The following is a 13155-nucleotide window of genomic DNA, read 5'->3' as shown; positions in this document are numbered from 1 at the left end:
AGTGTTCTGCTCCACACTGTGGTTAAAGACATTGAGGCAGTGGAACCTGCGAGTTAATATACAAGGCTTGTCTCCCTCGTCACGACACCGTTCGGGGTCGAACAGTGACTCAAAGCTTCTCCAATCTGAAACGCATCGACACAGAGCGTAGCTGGACCAAACACGTTAATGTGCTGTTTTCTCAGGTGATACCGAAACATAAATAATCACAAACATAAGACAGGTAAGTGCTCCAAAAATGCAAATATTTAAAAATGAATGACTGGAACAAAAGACATAAATATCAAAACATTGGACGTTGTAAACAATTTGTTGCTCCACTGTTTGTTTTTTTTGTTTTTTTTTTTTTTCTAGGTAGGTTTGGGCTATTGCTGCTTAACAGAATCATTTTTGTTTGTGACTTCTGCTTACGGCTTAAGGCTGAAGAAGAATTGGGGCTCTACCTCCATAAGTGCTAGGAGTGAACTAAAAGCAAGTGGACAGATACCACAGACTCCCCCTCGTTTGGACTTGTGTGCCGCTATACTGAACGAGGAGCGTAAACTCACTGTAGTAAAAAAAAAAAAAATTAAAAGGCAGTAAATCATTTTAAAAAAGTGGAAATGCTTGGAACCCTTGTATCAAAAAAGGAAAAACAGCAAACAAACACTACCTCAGACTGTTTCAGAGACCGTATCGTTTGCCCAAAATGTCGAGCACTAAGTGTTTCTGATACCAAACTCGTGTATTGTTATGATTAATAAGGAATTTGATAAACTCAGTAACGTAAAGTGATACAGTATCGTCTGTGCACAATTCTTCTAGCATCATATCCATATCCCAGAGCCTCAGGAATCTTTGTGTCTACCGACCAATTAGTCTCACAAATGGAAACGGACACTGTATTTTGTCTCTGTCTGTGAGCACGGTCTCACTCTTTAAAATCTCTCTGTACATTAGTATATAATTCTCTTCTCTTTACAGTACAGAAACTCTTCACATATTCTTCCCGTTCTTCATGTCAGCAGGAGCTATGTCTTTGTGCTTATCACCAAAAATTGCAGTGCAAAAACAATAATTAATAATAATAATAATAATAATGATAATAATAATAATCAATGGTAACTATTAACAAACGATGGATATAAAACAATTATTTATGGCACGACAGCCTCACAATTCACATATGATACAAATAACCAGATTAAAACCAACAGTTCCTGCATATGGAAATAAAAAGCTTAAACTGAAGAAGACTTGCATAGCAATGCAACAGCAAGAAAAAGAATATATTTACAGGAAACAGAAAAAAATCCCTTTTCCCCAATAGCAGTTGCCAAAAAAAAAAGTGTTCTCATATAGATGTTTTCTTTTTTGTTTTTTACTTGCCTTTTTCTAACAAAAAGAAAATTACAGTAAGGTAGGAGGTGGAAAATATTTTCTTGAAGACAAAAACATAGTGGCATGTACAATATGTCTGTGTCTATACATCACATTTACAGTTCTGTGACTCCGCTCTTCACTGCAGCACTCCTTCCTTCCGAGACCGCACAAGTAAGGACAAAGTTCATTGCCCCCGAATACGAGGGCGTCTTTCTTCCGAGGACCAACTGCTTTTCTCCAGTAAACATCCCAGGCAGATCACTCTGTAAAAATAAATAAATGGATAGATACATTCATAAATGCTCTTAAAAAAAGTAAATAAAAAATCTGGAAGATTTCACAGTGGCTGAAGTTAGACAAAAACTTGAAAAAATGAAGGAGAAAAAAAATTAAATGAGATAATAATCTGGGAATTTTCACTACCAACCAAATTGTGTTAACTGAAATCTATACACAGCTCAATTGTAAATCTGCTAAATAATAACAATAGTAACAGAAAAACACACAATAATAAGAATAAGAGTAAGAATAAGTGATGATGAAATACATCTATAATTTTCATAATATTTGAGTTGGTTAAAAACTGGACACCTTAAACAGGTGGAAACACTGTTTCAGTCTAACAGATTTTTCCAAAGGTTTTCTGTTTTTTACCAAAAAGCCTGTATTAGTAGTAGTAATACTACTACTACTACTACTACTACTACTACTACTAATAATAATAATAATAATTATTATTATTATTATTATTATAATAATAGTCTTCTTCCTCTCCTTTCGGCTTTTCCCAAAACGGGTCATCACAGCGAATCAACCTTCTCCATTTAACCCTATTCTCTGTATCCTCCTCTCTCAGACCTCAGACCTCTCAGACCTCCTGCCTGGCAGCTCCTATTCCAGCATCCGTCTACCAATATATTCACTATCCCTCCTCTGTACATGACCCAACCATCTCAGTCTAGCTTCTCTGACCTTCTCTCCAAAACGTCTAACATGTGCTGTTCCTCTGACAGACTCATTCCTGATCCTTTCCATCCTCATCACTCCCAAAGAAAACCATAGCATATTCACCTCTAGCTCTGCCTCCTGTCTTTTTATCATAGTACAATTTCTAGGCTATACAGCATCGCTGGTCTCACCATTTGTCTTGTACATGTTCCTTTCATTCTGGCTGATAGTCTTCTATCCCATAGTACCCCTGGCACTTTTTTCCACCCATTGAAAACTGCTCTTTTCCACACTCTCCATTCCTCTGGACTGTTGACTCCAAGCACCTGGAATCCTCCAACTTCTTGATCTCCACTCCCTGTAGACACTCCCTGTTCTCTGCTCTCACTGCAGATCACAATGTCATCTGCAAGCATCATGGTCCATGGGGATTCCTGTCTAATGTCATCTGTTAGCCTGTCCATCACCACTGCAAACAAGAAGAGGCTCAGGGCTGATTCCTGAGAGAGTCCCACCTCCACCCTCAATTTCTCTGTTACCACGAGAGCACACCACACCACTGTCTCACAGCTAGCATACATGTCCTGCACCAGTCTAACATACTTCTCTGCCACTCCTGACTTCCTTATACAATACCAGAGTTCCTCTCTTGGCACCCTGTCATATGCTTTTTCTAGGTCTACAAAAACACAATCTAGCTCCCTCTTGCCTTCTCTGTACTTCTCTATCAGCATTCTCAAAGCAAATACTGCATCTGTAGTACTCTTTCTAGGCATGAAGCCAAACTGCTGTTCACAAATGCTGACTCCTGCTCTCAGTCTAGTTTTCACTACTCTTTCCCATAACTTCATTGTATGGCTCATCAACTTTTTCCCTCTATTGTTGCCGCAATTCTGCAAATCCCCCTTATTCTTAAAAATGGCAACCATCACACTTCGGCGGGGCAAAGCCACTGACAACATTGAGCGTCACACCTTCAATTTCCAGTTTCAGAACTATAAGTCTATCTGACATTCTTTTCACCTCAAAAATATTCCAAACAAAGTCCTCCTTCAAGATAACTCCTACTTTTATCTTCCTGTCAATACTATGATAATATAACTTAAAGCCTGCTCCTAAGCTCCTAGCCTTACTACCTTTCCACCTGGTCTCCTGGACACACAGTATATTCACCTTCCTTCTCTGCATCATGTCGACCTACTCTCTACCTTTTCCTGTCATAGTCCCGATATTCGAAGTCTCAACTCTCAGTCCCAGACTCTTGCCTTTCCATGTGAAATGATTATCTCAGATAATTGGTATTAGATGAGGCTTAGACAAATGTAGAAGACTTCAGAAAAGACTCCACTGTACTTACATAATTCTCCCGAGTACTGTCCTTGCCCATTGGTCCCCAAGAAATCAGCGTGCTCGATGGCCGTCCACTGTTGTGGCTGTCGTGGACCTTCGGTTTTACGTGGCCCGGTCGAGCTTTTCGAAGAAGCCGTGCCAGAGGAACTGTGGCCACCGGGTGACGGGAAGGATGGCTTGCTGTATGGCATGCAACCGTCCTCTGAAAACACACACACACGGTACTCAAATAAATACTTCAACACGAGAAACCATGCATGACGTTTACTCGAACAGCTGATACAAAGAGAAAATGACACTCTGTAAGCCATCTATTTTCCTGACATCTGTAGAGTGGCTGTGCCAGCAGGCGATGCCAGGACATGCCACAGAGAGGACCCTCGGCTCCACAAAGCCTCATGGCGACCAGCCTTATAAGACAGTAAACACAATAAGATAGGGGCCGCCAGCTGCTGTGGCACCCCCTGCTGCATCATAGCATAACATTGACCCTCAGCAGTCTATGCTTGCATGAAATCTCATCAAACTGCTCCCCACTGCTCAGCAAATGACTGTAATTTAGCCTGCCCTGACCTCAGCGGGTTCATCTGTGAACCTGCCAGCTCCAGGAATTCATCTATCTTTGGAATTTTTTTTTTTGGGATTTGAAAAAAAATGTTTATTGCAACACCTGTCTCAGTGTCACAGCTTTTCTGTGTCTCTCTGTTAACTGTCTGAGAAACCCTGTGAAAAAATAAAAGGAATCACAGCAGACCTGTAGCGGCAACGCATGAGTGCGCACGCTCAAATACACCCACACACCTACACCCACACCCACCACACACACACACATGAAAAGACAGAGCTGTTGAAGATCTAGATGCTGTGTGTGTGAGAAAGGAAGTTGAAGTCATTCGAGTTGCCGGTGCCTCATGTCGTATTTGGAGTGGAGCTTGCCAACATTGGCAACAGTTACAGGGGCACTGGGGGGGAAGGGAGGTTCTGGAAACCAGAACAAGTGGCAGACAGTGCAATCTGTTCATGGAGACCAGTGTCTCTCAGTGAGGCATGAAAGCTGTCTTGAAGATAGAAAAAGAAAGAACCCTCCCTTTGGCTAGGATTTAAATGCAATAAAATAATGGAGGAAATAATGTTGGTCGAAATTTCCTTTTTTTTTTTGTTGTTAAAATGAAAATAATTATGTTTCTGAAGCTGATATTACACTGTTCTTACAGCTCCTTTATTTTATGTAAAATTATTCTGTTTCTCTTGGTTGGGAAGTGTTCAGCTCTGTCATTTTCTCAGTCCATCTGCCTGGATAATACTTTAGTCTGGACTGAAATTATGAAATTAACTGAATTATGAATTATGAAAATGGCAAAGGGTGACAAAACACAACCAGTGCAATTTTAGGGAAATTTTCATCTAGTACAGATGATAGATTTTCACATATAACTTTATTTACCGATTAGACTAACAAAGCCACTTTCACACATGCACTGCAAACGAAAACCTTTTGCAGCTGGTCAAGATATTAAACAATGTTTAATGCGAAGTCATTGCCAATAACTTTATTTACAGATTAGACTAACAAAGCCACTTTCACACATACACTGCAAACGAAAACCTTTTACAGCTAGTCAAGGTATTAAACAATGTTTAATGCAAAGTTATTGCCAATCACCAATTATGCTGTTCAGTGTGAGATTTTTGATATTTGTCATGTGATAGAGATGAAATGGAAAAAAAAATTATATATATAACACTGGAGAATTAACATTATCTGCACCAAACAGGCGGAAAATATCCAAAGGGACAGAGCTAACGCTCTTTCGTTTCCCTGTTAAACACAAAGATCTCTATAATCCACACATGTGAAAGTTTAACACTGATGCATGATTGGGCCTGCTCTTGTATCAACTACCATTATTTGTTTTGGATTAAGCATTATAACTAGCCACCCTACCAGTTTTATGTCCCCTGCGGCCTTCTTCAGGTCGGTCCATGGAGCCCAGCCTGTCTTGAGCCTGGCGATGGTGTTCTAGAGAAGTGCGTGCCTGTCTGTCCATCGAGCTCTTCAGATCATCCTGCCCGCACAGGGGTCCTGACATTGGCGGACGCTCCAGTGATGACGCCTTCCGATCCGTGGAGGGCACCATGCTGCTTATGCTGCGAGCCGCTTGGATGCGACCCTGTCCCTGGCAGGGGGGAGGCTCAGGGGGCGGAGGTAGGTCTGTGCCAAGGGTAGAGTGAACAGATCAAATCAAATGCATCTGCAGCAAGATAAATAAATACATTCGTTTTTTACTTTTGTGATTTTTTTTTTTTTTTTTAGTTTAGAGCAGCCTCACCGTCTGCACCAGCATCTCTCCGGTGGGGTGCTGTGCCCTGGCTTCGGGGTTTACGTGTAGGCCTGGTGGCCCTCTGGTGGCCCAAGCTGTGTGTTCCAACTGTGCTGCCATCTGTTGAGAATGGACTGCTGGGCCGAGGCCTGTGGGACAAGCCTTTACCTACAGGAGGGATGTGCCACAGACTAGCTGGTTACTAAATATATCAAGGACTCCACATCAAGACAGCAAAGCTAGTTGTCAGTCAGACTCTGAAACCCTGTCAGAAAACCAAAGCAAGGTGTTTCATTAGAGCTTTTCAGTGGAGTCTGTAAAGGTACATCAACAAGTTAATATTCTTCAGCAGAGCAGGAGTGGAAAGCCAAGTGAGTAACAGAGAAGCTGAGTCATGGGTAAGGAAATCGCCCAGTCATGTACGAAATAGTGCCATGCACAACCTGGGCATGGTCTCCGCAGGCAGCGAACAGGGAATCAGAAGCCAACAACATGAGATAAACAACCAGCCAAAAGATGGGAGGAAGAACAATCAGAGCAGAAAGGAACAAATCATCCGCCACAGGTGGAAGCTCCGAGCCAGTAGCAAGTAGTCCGTCTCAGCGCACCAACCTCTTTTGCTGAGGCTAGTGCCTTCCACGCGGTACCCAGCCTTGTCTGCAGCGGCCACCAGGGCCTGTGCAAAGCTGCAGTGGGTAAAGATGGAGCCATCAGATGAACTGCCCAAACTGGACCTGTGGCTGGAGAAATTACGCTCATCTTCCGAGGCTGAGCCCCACCCATTCACCATGGACCCTATGGAACACCACATTGTATTGATGTAATGTTAGTCTGTGTGACCCCCCGCCACCCCAATTTTTCTTCTTTCTGAAACAGTCCTCTTACCCTCACCCAGCAAACATTTCACATCAGTACTCACAACCTCGATGTTTTGGAACCCTGCAAATTGATAACATTTACTGCCAATTTTCTGACTTCGGCTGGGCTAAAGAGCTTTTTTTTTTCTTCTTGTCCTCATGTCTTCTCCCGAGTCCCCATGCTCTCTCATTTTGCAGTTTCCTAGGGGGCATGGCTTGATTTACTGCAGCGGTCCATTTGGGCACTAACCGCTATTTCTACCATAAAGTCATTATTGTATCACGCTACCAATACTGTGTGGCTGTTAGCGCTATTGTCGTCGTAAGTATGAGATCATTTGTGCTTGTCTCTCCCAACCATCATCTCCTGTCTCTTGCATTCTATGTCAGTCATTCTTTCCCTTTCCCAAACCGGTTGAGACAGAAGGCCGCCCACATTGAGATCGGACCAGAAACTTTCCTCCACCGCTGTTGCCAAGTGCTTTCTCTTGCAACTCTGTCGGGTTCGGTACAGTGTCATTGGAAAATTCTGTTGTGATTTGGCGCAATATAAATCAAAACTGCCTCGAGTTGAAGGTGACCAGACCTCCATCATTTGTCATGAAGAGGTGAAGAACAGGTACAGAGTTTACAAGCATTGGGCGAAAACAGCAGACTGGAACAGCGGGATTGGCATCAACGGCTCTTTGCCCTTTTTTTTTTTTGATAAAGAACAAACAGTGCACCTGCACAGAGTGGAGTCTGCTAAGGAGGTGCCCCGGGTGACAAAGGATGAAGCAGCTAAATAAAATCAGTGTTTGAATCAACATCTGGCACACATTCTGATCCATATTCTCTTAAAATATGAATCAACTGCTCATCTTAAAGGAGCTTTACTTTTTATTCAATAGAAATTGATTTTATATTTCATTAAAATTTTAATAGATAATGGATGGACAGAGATACACAAAGGAAATGGTGAATAATTGATTCATTTCTGATAATGCAGGTTTCCACTGTATATATTGTCATATTCTCAAACCATTTGATGTACGCTATATGTAATTTAATTTTGTTTATTTTGGACAGCGTTTTAAATTTAAATCATGAGTCTGCCAATAAAAATATTCTATTTTGGCAAGTGGTGGAACAGTTGGTTAATGTGACAGCTTTCTGTGGGACTGCTTTGGCAGACTTTGCTGAAGTGGCGTCGACCCAAGTGCTCTGCTCGCACAGTCACAGGGAACCCAAGAGCGACGTGATTTAACAGTCCGGTTTGACGAAGACCAAAGGGAACTGTGACAGTAAAGGTTACCAGTGAGAAGTTGGGGCATAAAATAAATAAATAAATAAAATAAAATGAAATTAGCAGCGGGGTCTTTTTCAGGGTGGTCAGTCTATTTCTACAGACGATATGGTGTCGCCCAGCACAGGTTGGCAGAGGGACAGAAAGATTCAAATGAACAAGATTCTCACATACTGTTTATAAATCACAGTAATAGAGTTTTCTGTCCCATATGGCACTTCCCTGTGCAATATAATATGAAAGATGGTTGCGATGATTATGATTTATTTTGTCAGATACGCTGGGAAATCCCCTTCAAACAGTTTTCCAACTTCCCCATCTGTGAGTCTCTTCATCTTTTTTTTTTTTCCTCTTTAAGAGAGGTGGGGACTCAGTCGCTGTATTCGATTTCAGAGAATTGCACCTTCTGCAGCTAAAGTTGCAACATACTTTCACTTCTGCGGCTCAAAATTTTCTTTCAAATTAATGGAAAATGTTATAAAATGTATGCTTGCAAAAGGTAAAGAACACCCTCACTGGGCCAATTTTTGTAGCGCTAACAGAAACCCAAGGCAGTAACTACTTCAAGCCCTCCATCTTCACTGGCTATTTTCTTTGAAATTCTTTTCTGAGATTTTTTTTTTCCTTCTTGTACCAATGAAAGACGGCAATTCCACTGGGTCCAATCCTCCCACAAAGAATAGAGCCGGTAATGAAGTATAGGCAGTTCCAGCCAAAGCACTGCAGCTTCCAACTCCTCCGGCTCAGCAAAGAAACACTGTCTCAGCAAATCACATCGCAGAATGACTTTTCACTTGCACTGACTGCCACTTTCTACTGCTGAACCACTGGAGCGCTTCTATTCTCTGAAAAAGCAGTCCAATCAAACTATGATCATTGTAACATAATTTGATAAAAATTCAATCTGGTCTTCTTTTTTGCCCTATGAATGTGTTATTTCTTCTGTAGCTCCAGGCCAGGGTTCGCACTACACGGCTGTTATTTTATCATCTCTTGAACCGGAGCGACAGGCCAAGCCATGCGCTCTGAAACTACTAGCCGACGCCCAAAATGCTGCACGCAGTGTTAGAACAAGGCTGGTTGCATCCCAACCCCCTCCCCGCTAGTGTCTCTACAAGTGATTTATTCTGAAAGAAACCCTAATCTGCATGTTGTTGAGTGGCAAAATAATTCCTCCCGATGAACAGGCATCTCTACCTGCTGCCAGGAGATGTGACCCCGCTCCTCACAAAACTCGCAAGGCTTTATGGGAGACTCATTTTGCAAAAACAGCCCAGCTTTCACCTCACTGTCACTGAGCTCCCATACCACTACAGCATCCCGTCTTCATCTGACGTGCACCGCCTTCTCTTTGCGCAAGCAGAGGCAAAACCCAGATGCTTACTTCAACTCCGGCCCCCCGAAGGAGCAAACGCTCCTGCAATAGGGGTGGCCCGAGGATTTACATTTTATCTTCAATAAAAAAAAAAAAATTACAGGGTCATCTAAGAGAAGAAAATAATACATCAGAAAACTTGTGGAGACTATCTGTTGCTATAGAAATGGTCCCAGTGGAGAGAGCTGTCTATTTTTCTGGAGCATCAGCATGAACCTTTGATGTAACATTATGAAAACAGACCTCTTTCCATATTATTAACTCTACGGAAAATCTATCACGTTAGACTTAGAAGGAAGATCCGTCCTTATTTGTAGAGCTTCTATATGGTGGCCGCAATAAATCTCAGAGATCCCCCCCCCCTCACCCCTCTCTCCCACTCTCCCATGCGCTAACCCCGGAGCCGGGATGTCAAACGATGGGGAGTGAAGCAGACTTGCAGATAGATAAGAAGAAATAGTGCTGCCTTCAGAGTAATACAGTGGGGGGAGAGATGCAGTAGATTAGAACCCAGTTGCTGCTTTATATTCCTCTAAATACATCAGCAGTAGCATGTGTCAGCACAACCAAAACCACTGCTCCATCATTCCAAGGAAAACTACTCTTTAGGGCTGCCACTGACAGGCTCGACCCACAAGCGGCGTTGTCAACCCTTTTATTCTCTGGCTTCCTTTCAACTGGCTCCGCTCTTCTACCTAAAGGTAGACTGTATATATTGTCATTGGCCTTGTTTCCTTTCCCTTCATGTATATCCCCATCTTTTTACTCATGATGATCAGTGCATGTTGACGGGGCGCAGTATGTATGGCGGGCCAGCTTTACCCCATAAAAGCTATTTACATCACAATTTCAGTCTATCGGGAAAGGCGGTCAAGCGCCGTACATCTTTTTCGGACCTATCACTCAGGTTCACCCGCTAGTTTACAAAGGCACGTTGTGGCCTGGCTCGCTTGGTCAGTGGGAGCGCAGCGGTCCAGAAACCCACACTGCCATTGCCATGTCATGCCCTTCATATGTCCGCCCCCCCCCCCCCTCCCGACAGATGGCTGTAAAAGTTTTCATAGAGTTGTAAAAATGGAAATGGGGCCTCTCGTCTGGAATGGAATAGGCTGCACGCGAAATTTATTTCAAATCTCCTCGGGAAGATATGGGTGGCGCTGGCAGTGATGCTGTATGCGTGTCAAATCACAGTCACTCTCCCTTGGTCTCCCCTTTCCTCTCCCTCCCTCCTCTTAATTTCCCTCTCACTATCCTGTTTAAAATTCATGGACTTTCTTATCTCTTTTTTTGGAAATGATAATTATAATTCCCCCAGAGTCTGCCAGAGGTGCTTAAAAAACTTGATTGAGGGACACTCGGGAAGCATGTTCCCATAAAAATTAACACATCCCAGCCTCATGAAGAACATTTCATGAACAACAATCCATTTACTGTCAAACAAGATGAAGAAAAAAAAAAAAAAACACCAAGAGTTTAATCAATTTTGCCATTTTAAATGTCTTATCAAATAACATATAACCTAAATTGAGGTGAGTATCAAACAAGAAGGAAAATTTAAACAAACACAACCCTAAAACAAAAAAATTCTTATTTAAAAACACATTTTTTTAAAACTTGAAAGAAATATCTGTTGCTGAAAACACAGATTTCAGCTTCTCACCTGTTAGAGAACTGTCCAGGTTGTCCATGCTGGACCCTGGTGTGTGCTCGATGCCACGGGGATGCCTGGCTCCGTAGCCTTCATCCTCCTCCTCTTCCTCCTCCTCCTCCTCATCATCATCATCGGGCAGGTCAGTCTCTAGATCAGAAACCATTGTGCTTGACACGTAGCCCACTGGAGGAGCGGGAGCCTGAGGTGGGTGAGAACCTCCCTGCATGTGCCTGGCAAGAGAAGAGACCGCAGGATACAACTCTGCTGTTATGCATGTACCATATGCATCCAGGAATGTGCGTATGTGTGTGTGCGTGTGGACTAACTGACTTATCCGAGTTTCTACAGAGGACTGAAAACGCATATATCCAGGATGTGGAAGAGCGGCACTAATTGCAGAAGGGTCTGTCCTGTGAGAGGCGCTGAATACATTTGGACAACTTCAGTAATTTTACACTGCCTCTTGCATGCTGACACAATGACCTGTTAATTGCCACTGTTGATAGTACAAAGCAACGCTTTCCCGGCCTGTCGTCACATGGCTGTCACCTCGCTGGCAGCCCGCTTTGCTGACAGACGCATTTGTTTGAGGAGTGCGATGCCTTTGACGTGGTTTGCAGTGGGAATTGGTTGTAATTACTGGCCCTCTGGTGTTGTCAAAAATGCCCTCTAACCAACATAGTCATTACTGGGTAACATGACATCTCCTTCCTGACAAAGCATCTCTGCCCCCCCCCACACACACACCCCCACACCCTCTACTTCACTATTATGAATGAATGCCACTCCCTCATTCTCTCGGTGTTAGTGACAGAATGAAGCATGGCCTTCATCTGACTTGCATGAGCACAACAACAATGGGATGTGCTGCATGTCTGTGTGGGAGTAAATAACAATGAGGGGAAAAAAAAGCCAAACAAAAAACATCGTGCCTCTTAAAGCGAGCAAAATACAGTAGTCGCCTAAGTGGTAGCATGAGGCCATTAAAATTAAATGATTAATGGGTTTGTACACACGGTTGACGTGAAAAATACGGCGGGATAAAAATAAACCTCATCGGCAGTAGAGAGAAGTCATGGACTGACATGCAGTGGACATTTATAAATACATTTATAAATTAAATAACATTACATTACATTTGGCAGATGCTTTTATCCAAAGCGACTTACAAAATGTGCTTTTCAGTCACCGAAGATCTAAAGTACCAGTAGCCGGAAGTTAGAAGTGACCACTCAACCAAATAGCCATCTCAGAACCATATACCATAATTTCCATATACCGCGACTTTTTTCACTTAAACAACGATGCGGCTAATATATGCATTTTGTGGGGGGGGGGGTTTCACGCCGCTAAAACATTTTTCCCCGTCACATCAGACCAATGAAATGACCGGGAAATTCTGAGTCTGTTCAACTGACACCGAAGAAGACGACTTTGACGGTTTTAGTTCGCAGGAGGAAGCCCAAGATTGCGATCAGCTAGCCGGTGCGGCTTATATTGAGGTGCGCTCAATAGTCCGGAAATTACGGCACATACATAAATTCATTTTAGCGTTTTTTTTTCTGGGGGGGGGTTTGGGGCTAAGTGCGATTACAAAAGCATAGGAGAGACAGACGCTTATTCACCATGTCTGTTTTGCCATGTCCAGTTGGTAGGCTCTGGTCAGCTCATCCAAATGGGCTTGCAGCATCGGCTGCATCTCGTCTCGAGGAGAAGGGGTGAGGGTAGCTGTGGACTGCTGCCCGAAGGACACCGCTGCCGGGGAAGATGCCACCCCTCGGATAGGAGGGGTGGGAACCCTCTCCTCCTCTTCCTCCAGCTCGTCCTCCATGCCTTGGTGAAGATAGGTTTGCACAGGCATAGGTGGACCCCAGCCATCGCTCTCATATCTGGTAGAAGAGGAGATCTTGATTTCATTATTTAGTCTTTTTTACATCAGAAACAAACTAAAGTTGGGTATACTTTACCCAATACAATATGCTAGATAAAATTCAGTTTTCACCATT

At 43.0% G+C, this 13155-nt stretch overlaps 1 protein-coding gene across 8 annotated transcripts in view; it reads right to left on the bottom strand.

The window, feature by feature from the left end:
- Positions 1 to 281: 281 nt before the first annotated feature.
- robo2 (roundabout, axon guidance receptor, homolog 2 (Drosophila)) overlaps positions 282 to 13155 on the bottom strand; it is a 286436-nt gene continuing 273562 nt past the window's right edge. For 6 of the 8 annotated variants that reach the window (XM_086164710.1, XM_086164716.1, XM_086164711.1 and 3 more), the window contains 7 exons: positions 12775 to 13038; positions 11159 to 11379; positions 6594 to 6776; positions 5991 to 6149; positions 5606 to 5872; positions 3668 to 3862; positions 282 to 1625 (listed from right to left, as the gene is read on the bottom strand). In XM_086164710.1, coding sequence (XP_086020836.1) covers positions 1624 to 1625; positions 3668 to 3862; positions 5606 to 5872; positions 5991 to 6149; positions 6594 to 6776; positions 11159 to 11379; positions 12775 to 13038 — 1291 coding nt within the window. In that variant the 3' untranslated portion in view covers positions 282 to 1623. The remainder of the gene's footprint in view (positions 1626 to 3667; positions 3863 to 5605; positions 5873 to 5990; positions 6150 to 6593; positions 6777 to 11158; positions 11380 to 12774; positions 13039 to 13155) is intronic. The other 2 variants (XM_086164717.1, XM_086164718.1) reach the window with 1 other exon arrangement.

This window comes from Fistularia commersonii, chromosome 18, assembly GCF_037954325.1.
Source record: "Fistularia commersonii isolate RoL2024-O1a breed Wild chromosome 18, RoL_Fcom_v1.0, whole genome shotgun sequence".
Taxonomy (NCBI): Eukaryota; Metazoa; Chordata; class Actinopteri; order Syngnathiformes; family Fistulariidae; genus Fistularia; species Fistularia commersonii.
Note: the sequence above shows the minus strand (reverse complement) of the source record. Positions and strands in the feature narration are given on the sequence as shown.